Source organism: Coregonus lavaretus (genome assembly GCF_964263955.1).
Source record: "Coregonus lavaretus genome assembly, contig: SUPER_35_unloc_2, whole genome shotgun sequence".
Lineage (NCBI taxonomy): Eukaryota > Metazoa > Chordata > Actinopteri > Salmoniformes > Salmonidae > Coregonus > Coregonus lavaretus.
The window spans coordinates 669,159-678,437 of NW_028167180.1; the positions used below are offsets into that span (position 1 = coordinate 669,159).

General features: G+C 43.3%; 1 protein-coding gene across 1 annotated transcript in view; it reads left to right on the top strand.

Moving 5' to 3' along the window:
- Positions 1–1,780: 1,780 nt before the first annotated feature.
- The window catches only part of LOC311110247 (fatty-acid amide hydrolase 2-A-like), a 13,083-nt gene continuing 5,584 nt past the window's right edge, over positions 1,781–9,279 (top strand). The window contains exons 1-6 of the mRNA XM_084188782.1: positions 1,781–2,088; positions 3,185–3,267; positions 3,473–3,609; positions 4,569–4,778; positions 5,056–5,175; positions 8,649–8,784. Of these exons, the coding sequence (XP_084044908.1) occupies positions 1,897–2,088; positions 3,185–3,267; positions 3,473–3,609; positions 4,569–4,778; positions 5,056–5,175; positions 8,649–8,784 (878 nt within the window). The 5' untranslated portion in view covers positions 1,781–1,896. The remainder of the gene's footprint in view (positions 2,089–3,184; positions 3,268–3,472; positions 3,610–4,568; positions 4,779–5,055; positions 5,176–8,648; positions 8,785–9,279) is intronic.

The window sequence follows — 9,279 nt, forward strand, 5'->3', positions numbered from 1 at the left end:
ATACCACTTGTTTTGGCTGCTGAGCGCTACCTTCAAAACTACTGGCTGAAATGATACCAAACCTTTATAATGCATATTTAATATGTCTGCGGCAAGTATCCTAGCAGTTAAGAGTGTTGGGCCAGTAACCCAAAGGTTGTTGCTTTGAATCAATGAGCCGACTAGGTGAAAAATATGTCGATGTGCCCTCGAGCAAGGCACTTAACCCTAATTGCTTCTGTAATTCGCTCTGGATAAGAGCATCTGCTAAATGACTAAAACGTAAATGTCTCTTTCTTTCACCTGTTCCTCTCTGCTGTTTATGATCACCAGGTCTGATCCTCTCTCCAGACAGTCCTCTCTGCTGTTTATGATCACCAGGTCTGCTCCTCTCTCCAGACAGTCCTCTCTGCTCTGCTTCCAGGGTTTAGTCTCTGTAGACAGGAAGTACCAACTGGATTCAAACTTCTGACAATATGAGTGAAATAGTTTTGCTTCCAAAAAATAGTAAATAAGTCTGTTAAAAATCTGTTTTGTGTGTCGGAATGGTGTGAGCGTACCCCAACAACAGAATGGGGCGTATACCGGTCATAGAAATATTCATGTGAGTAGATCGCTGATTGGCCAGCTCATCCTCAGGAGGATGACATCATTCTCTCTGAATAAATAGCAAGCATTTTTTAAACAGTCTGTTTGATGTGGAGGTTTTGACAATTTTTCTCCAATTTATACTTTGGCCACAAATACGAGTATAGGATGAGTCAACAACATTATTTGGGTATGAGTTAACAGAATATTAACTTTTAAAAGTGAGATTTTTTACTGGATGGGTGTTCATTTTTTGGTTTCTAACATTTCTTTGTTAGCAAAAGCCACACGAGTGGAAACCAATGGAGGAGCGAAGCTGCACAGATATTCCATGGCTCATCATATTCACAATGTTCTGTAGGGGAATGGTTAGTTTGCTGTCAGTGGAGGCTGGTGGGATGAGCTATATGAGGACGAGCTCATTATAATGGCTGGAAAGGAATTGATGTCCTGCCTCCTGCCTTTCTATTGGATAGTTGGTCTGTCAATCAAGACGTGAAGGCTAATGAGAGATTGCTATTGGTGCTTGATAACCATTACAGGCAAGCTCACTCATCAGTAAATATCAAGACCAATGCATCATGTCATGTGTTCTTTTAATTTCTTTACACATTTCCACCAATAAATAGCTGTATTTTGATTCCTTTCCTGCACACGAATACAGTCAGCCTATTCCTTCCTACTGCATGTTTGACAAGTAGGTCTTAACTGATAGGGGGTGTTAAAAACGACTCGGACACACTAAATAGTGCGTGTGACTGTCTCTGCGGATGTGTCTCCCTTTGCGGGTGTGCATGGAGGAAGCTGAAGCGTTGGACTGACGGTTCAGAGATCTTTGCTGCCATCTAGTGGTGGTAAACGGAACAACGACACTACAGAGACAGCACTTCCTGCTACAACATTCTGTATAACAACAATGTAATGTAATTGTATCACTGTGTAGTTTCAGCAGATAGGCCAGTTTTCATTGTGATTGTGAACTAACATATCGGATTGTATGGGGTCACCAACGGAAATTCCGGCTAACTTTCATTCAAGAAACCTAATGTAATACAACATATTTGATTGTATTTTTCTTCACGATGTTTTCGTTATCACAGTGATGTTTAAAAACAGTTTATAGACAGCTTGTCTGAGAATTCCATACAAACAGTGGGTCTGACATAACACCACCAGCTAGCAGAGGTGAATTTTATTACAGCACCCCCGTTGCATTCTGGGAGAGTGGATAGAGGCTGAGCAGTGGAGCTGATCTTTTTTAGTAGGACGGCAATTTCTGCCACCCGAGATCTCATGTCCAAATAGTCTAGTCTTCCGATATCGATAGTAATGGCGATGACACGGTTCGAAAAGTTCCTGGCATCGCTGCTGCGCGGGGCTGTCGGGATGCTGTTCGCCGTCTTCCAGCTGCTCGCGCCGCGGCGGGGAGCGGACAGGTCGGCGACGAGGCTCCCACCAATCACCAACCCACTTCTGAGGGTCCCGGCGATGCGGCTCGCCCGCATGATTCGACGGAGAGAGGCAGGTGAACTTTATTAAAGTGTTGTTTGATAGTTAAATGCGACACGGTAGATCATGACATAACGTTTATTCATATAGATAGGCCCTAGATAAATTAAGAACTGCCAGTTACTTGTTTTATTATGCATCGCACCTCGGAATGTTTAGGGAAGAGAAAGATGCTGCAAGGTGACTCGGTGGTACTGACGAATGCTGGGATATGTAGGCTAGTAATAACTTTACGACAGTAGTTTACTGACATAGTAGTTTACAGTATTTAGTACCTAATAGTACTTGTATTACTCTGGGCCTACTTGAATAAAGTAGGCTATTGAATTAGTGTTTCATATAAAATACATTGAAGTTGGTTGTATTTTCAAACACATCCTGTCACATCACAGAGGATGTACTGTAGTTTGCATCCCAAATGGTCCCCTATTCCATACAGGTCTCTGTTCAAAAGCAGTGCACTACATACGGAATAGGGTGCCATTTGGGACAGACCCATAGTGTGGCTTTTGATGGTTGAGCCGGGCTCCCTGTTGAGAGGGATTTACTTCTAGAACTTAAACAATAGTGGCAGGGGGCCACGTAGAGCCACCGGAGGGGACTTTACTTTACCTGTACAAAGGTCACTGTTGTCAGAGCAGGCTGCATCCCAAATGGCACCCGATTCCCTATATAGTGCACAACTTTTGACCGGGGCCCATAGGGTTCTGGTTGAAAGTCGTGCACTATAAAGGGCATAGGGTACCATTTTGGGATACAGTCAGAATCATTAGGAACTCTTTCCCCTACTCCCATTCTCTCTCTACTATGTACAGTGCTTTGAGCATCTGGAAAATGTCACTATGCATCCTGTCAATTGCACCCTCTGAGAATAGCTTTACAGTGTTTACAGAGTGTGAGAATAGACATCTTCATCCTAAATATTCACATCTGCGCTTCTCGTTTCTTGTTTGGATTGATAATGGTTGTATCCCAAATGGTATCCTATTCCCTATGTAATGCACTACTTTTGGTCAAAGGTAGTGTACTAACAGGGAATAGGGTGTCATTTGGGACACATGGCATATCTTGATGAATGATACTGTAATTGATATAATTGTTCTCTCAGGTAACCAGTGTGGAGGTAGTACAGGCCTACATAGACCGCATCCAACAGATTAACCCTCTCATCAATGCCATGGTTAAGGACAGGTGAGAGAGACTGTGTGTGTGTGTGTGAGTGAGTGAGTGAGTGAGTGAGTGAGTGAGTGAGTGAGTGAGTGAGTGAGTGAGTGAGTGAGAGAGACCTCCCGTCCTCCATCTATCTCTTACCTCCTGTTCTCTTTCCGTCCCTTCTACCACCCCTCTCTACTCTCTGCCTCCATCCCCCTCTCCTCCCTCCACCTATCTCTCTCAGGTTTTCCTTGGCCCTGCAGGAGGCAGCCCAGGTGGATAAGCTGATAGAGGAGGAGACAGGAGGAGAGGATGTTCTGGAGGACAGGCTTCCTCTACTGGGGGTCCCTTTCACTGTCAAAGAGGCATTCTCCCTCCAGGGTAGGCTGCTAATGCTACTTCTTCTAATGATGATTAGAATAGAATAGAGTAACTTTATTCCTATATACCCTGGTACTCTGGTAAATAGGGTCACTGCCCTGACCTGCAGCAGTACTGCTATCAGTTGTATTTCAATATTTGATACAACGTTTGGTGCTAAAGTATGGAGTCTTGCATCCAGGGTAGGCTGCTAATGCTACTTATACTGAGGATAATATGATCAACATGGTCAATACCATGACCTATAGTTGTGCCTGTGCTGCAATCAATGTTATTTCCCCACTGGTTGTCCTTGATGCAAAGTTTGTTGCTAAAGTCTATCTGTCTCTCTGCCATTCACTATTGAACTGAACTACTACAGTTGAAATATAAGCCTTGTTTGTTCTAATACCTTGTTTACTGTCACCATCCCTCTCCCATTTCCCATTTCCCATTTCTCTCTCTCTCTCTCTCTCTCTCTCTCTCTCTCTCTCTCTCTCTGTCTCTCTCTCTCTCTCTCTCTCTCTCTCTCTCTCTCTCTCTCTCTCTCTCTCTCATGCGCTCTCTTTCCCATCTTCCTCTCTCTGTCTCTCTCTCTCTCACACACACTCTCTCTTTCCCCTCTTTCTCTCTCTCTCTCTCTCTCTCTCTCTCTCTCTCTCTCTCTGTCTCTCACGCTCTCTCTTTCCCCTCTTCCTCTCTCTCTCTTTCTCTCTCGCTCTCCCCTCTTCCTCTCTCTCTCTCTCTCTCTCTCTCTCTCTCTTTCTTTCTTTTTTTCTCTCTCTCTCTCTCTCTCTCTCTTTCTTTCTTTCTTTCTTCCTCTCTCTCTCTTTCTCTCTCGCTCTCCCCTCTTCCTCTCTCTCTCTCTCTCTCTCTCTCTCTCTCTCTCTCTCTCTCTCTCTCTCTCTCTCTCTCTCTCTCTTTCTTTCTTTTTTTCTCTCTCTCTCTCTCTCTCTCTCTCTCTCTCTCTCTCTCTCCAGGTATGCCTAACTCCACAGGGCTGGTGTCACGGCGGGGGGTGATTTCGGCAACGGACGCACCCCCGGTGGCTCTGCTGAAGAGGGCAGGGGCCATTCCTCTGGGGGTGACTAACTGTAGTGAGCTCTGCATGTGGCTTGAATCCCATAACCGCCTGTATGGAATCACCAACAACCCATACGACCTGGAGAGAATACCAGGGGGAAGCTCCGGTTAGTTACATCACTGTCAATCTAGAATGGAATAGAATGGATGGAATCCAATGCAATGGAGTGGCAATAGAATGTTTGGAATACAATGGAATAGAATGGGAATAGAATGTTTGGAATATGATGGAATGGAATGTTTGGAATACCATGGAATGAAATAGGAGGAGACAATAGAATGATACCTTTACTGTCAACCTTGAATATATTGTTGTATGTCAGTGTGACTCAAAGTGCTACTGCCATCTTTTATGACCTTTATCTCTCTGTTTGTGTCTCTCAGGAGGGGAGGGCAGTATTTTGGGGGGCGGCGGTTCAGTGATAGGGGTTGGCTCAGATGTTGGGGGCAGTATTCGCATCCCAGCATTCTTCAACGGCATCTTCGGCCACAAGCCCACATCAGGTGAGGCCCTCAAGTCTGACACCTGTTGTGTTCGTGGAGGTTTGTATCTATCCCTCTTTTAGAGAGACACATCCTGTGTGTGTGTGTGACACTGACACCAGTCTGCTGTCTCTGTGTTGTATGTAACGAGGGCCAGTTCCTTCTAGTCGTGTGTGTGGGGTTGTGTTTGCTTACAGGTGTGTGTGTGTGTGTGTGGTTGTGTTTGCTTACAGGTGTGTGTGTGTGTGTGTGGTTGTGTTTGATTACAGGTGTGTGTGTGTGTGTGTGTGTGTGTGTGTGTGTGTGTGGTTGTGTTTGATTTCAGGTGTGTGTTTGTGTGTGTGTGTGAGGTTGTGTTTGCTTGCAGGTGTGTGTGTGTGTGGTTGTGTTTGCTTACAGGTGTGTGTGTGTGGTTGTGTTTGCTTACAGGTGTGTGTGTGTGGTTGTGTTTGCTTACAGGTGTGTGTGTTTGTGTGTGTGTGGTTGTGTTTGCTTACAGGTGTGTGTGTGTGTGTGGTTGTGTTTGCTTACAGGTGTGTGTGTGTGTGTGTGGTTGTGTATGCTTACAGGTGTGTGTGTGTGTGTGTGTGTGTGTGGTTGTGTTTGCTTACAGGTGTGTGTGGTTGTGTTTGCTTACGTGTGTGTGTGTGTGTGTGGTTGTGTTTGCTTACAGGTGTGTGTGTGTGGTTGTGTTTGCTTACAGGTGTGTTTGTGTGGTTGTGTTTGCTTACAGGTGTGTGTGTGTGTGGTTGTGTTTGCTTACAGGTGTGTGTGTGTGGTTGTGTTTGCTTACAGGTGTGTGTGTGTGTGGTTGTGTTTGCTTACAGGTGTGTTTGTGTGGTTGTGTTTGCTTATAGGTGAGTGTGGTTGTGTTTGCTTACAGGTGTGGGTGTGTGGTTGTGTGTTGGTTTTGCTGGCAGGTGTGCGTGTATTTTGGTATCTGGTATGTTATAAGGATCCCCATTTAGCTGTTGAGAAAGCAGCAGCTACTCTTCCTGGGGTCCACACAAAACATGACATAATACAGAACATTAGCAGACAAGAACAGCTCAAGGACAGAACTACATCAATTTTAAAAAGCCTACATATCAATACATACACACAAACTATCTAGGTCAAATAGGGGAGAGGCTCTGTGCCGTGAGGTGTGGTTTTATTTGTTTTTTTTTAACCAGGTTTGCTGTTCATTTGAGCGATATGAGACAGAAGGGAGTTCCATGCAGTAATGGCTCTATATACATATATATTATGGTAGTAGTAATGTATTACAGTGCCTTCAGAAAGTATTCAGACCGCTTTCCTTTTTCAACATTTTGTTACGTTACAGCCTTATTTTAAAATGGATTAAATAAATGTTTTTCCCTCATCAATCTACACACAATACCCCATAATGACAAAGGTTTTTAGAACTTTTTGCAAATCTATTTACATAAGTATTCAGACCCTTTGCTATGAGACTCAAAATTGAGCTCCGGTGCATCCTGTTTCAATTGATTATCCTTGATTGGAGTCCACCTGTGGTAAATTCAATTGATTGGACAGCAGTGGCGGCTCCTGAAAAAATTCTCAGGAGGGGCAATTTTTCTGATGATTTAGGTGACCTACACACATTTTTAAAAAGATATGTCCAGCAACAACATGAAGACAGGGGCAGCATATAAGTCAATACCAGAAGCATTTATTGACTGATCTCAAAAGTGTTGGCTTACAAAAGCAAAATAAGTTATCACAGTAAAAATAATCAAGGGTGTTCTTTCACATTCCTCAACACTGCATAAACAATATGTATGGCTTTGTAAAAATGAACAACCATATTCTGGCCAATTGTATAGATTTGTAAATATGAACAACCATATTCTGGCCAATTGTATAGATTTGTAAAAATGAACATGAACAGATTTTTTATTTTTTTGAATGGCAGTACCTTTCAAACATGTCTGCTTGCAGTAAGGTAGCACTCACAAGGTGGCCAGAGAAAGAGAACCTTTCTTTGGTGTGATCCAGGATGGTGTTGCAGACCTCTTCAGACAGCCTCTGCTTCTCCTCTTCTCTCAAAGCTGTTCTGGGTCTTTTGGCTCCTGTTGCTTCTTGCAGCTGCTGTTGAGAGGAGTCCCTGAAGGCAAACAGACCAATGTGTTTGTTGGCTTTGTACAGTATTGTTGTCTATGTGATGCACAGGTATATGCAATGTATCCATGTATAGTACAAATACTTCAGTTCCACTTAAAATGGGCAGGGATGCATAAAGTCTTTAGTGTTTAAGTTAGCCTTTGTGTCTCACATAGCCTGGATGTTCAGCACAGTATACAGTGGTGCTCATAAGCTTATGATCCCATGCTAAAGTTGACTAAAAAGAGGAATAAAAAAGAAACGAAAATTGGTGTCCTTAAAGGTTGGATTTTCCAACTTTTTTAATTAAGTCATTAAGATCAATTTCCAAAAGATGATTTTTTTATTTTTTTATTCCTCTTTTTAGTCAGCTTTAGAATGTGTTCATACACTTATGAGCACCACTGTACAGTACACATAGTATATAAAATAAGATAGATTACACCACTGGCTATATATAATGACAATAATGTAATTTCAAACACAAATGCAGTCTCCTTTCATGCATACATTTTCAAATAAAGCTCTGCTTTGAGAAAGATCGAATGATATTGTTTAATCTTTATCTTACCTTATGGCCTGCACACTGCTTGCGAAGCTGTCGAGGGCACGTTTGATAAAGACAGCATCGATGTCCTTATTCTGTAGCTTCTGGTACGGTGGGCTGGTCAAATGAACCCAATGAACCCGTCCGGATGGCTTCAAAACATTCTATGAGGTCGTCTCGATTCTCGTAGACAGTGTTCACGACTCTGCTGTTGCTAACCTCATCGTTGTGGCGGCGGACAGCTAGCCTGTATCCCTCATCCAGTTGAGTGGCAATATTCACTCTCACCAAAGCAGACAATCTCAAACAGCTATCAATGTGGGTCTTTGACAGCTCATTTTTCTTAATCTTTTCTGAAAGATGGTGCATGTCGGTTACACCAGTCGCTGTCCAAGCGTTGCTGTCTGCCGTTCATGGTTACGTTACGTTACGTATGACGAAAGCGCGTAAGTGCAAGCCCTCAGACACCCATAGAGAATGTATTGAAAGCTCAGAAATTTGAAAAAAAAATATTTTACATTAGAGGCTATGAGAGACTTCTGGGCGATTTTCAACCTGACTGAAATCGCCCCAAAACGGGCGGGGACATTTGAAGCACGACTTTAGCCTGATTGGACATTTAGTGGCTGGCAGATCAGACGTGAACACTGAACTACTGTTGCCATGATATAATTGATTAGAAAAAAAATCCCTTCCTTTTCCCGTTTGGCAGTGCGTCGCCCATATCGCCCAATTGAACACACCGCCCATGTTGGACAGTATACGTGGGTCAGTTCTCCTCTCTCTCTCTGTAGGTGTAGTATCTAACATGGGTCAGTTCTCCTCTCTCTCTCTGTAGGTGTAGTATCTAACGTGGGCCAGTTCCCCCCGGCCTCAGGGCAGCAGCCTGGTTTCCTGTGTACAGGCCCCATGTGTCGCTATGCCCAGGACCTGCTGCCCATGCTCAGAGTTATGGGAGGAGCCAACGCTGACAGGTATAGAGGGACAACAACAACATGCACAGAGACACAATAACTCCATGTTAATAACACCCAGATATGACCACTTATTCTCTCTCTGTTAGAGACACAATAAATCCATGTTAATAACACCCAGATATGACCACTTCTTCTCTCTCTGTTAGAGACACAATAACTCCATGTTAATAACACCCAGATATGACCACTTATTCTCTCTCTGTTAGAGACACAATAAATCCATGTTAATAACACCCAGATATGACCACTTCTTTTCTCTCTGTTAGAGACACAATAAAGCCATGTTAATAACACCCAGATATGACCACTTCTTCTCTCTCTGTTAGAGACACAATAAATACATGTTAATAACACCCAGATATGACCACTTCTTTCTCTCTGTTAGAGACACAATAAAGCCATGTTAATAACACCCAGATATGACCACTTCTTCTCTCTCTGTTAGAGACACAATAAATCCATGTTAATAACACCCAGATATGACCACTTCTT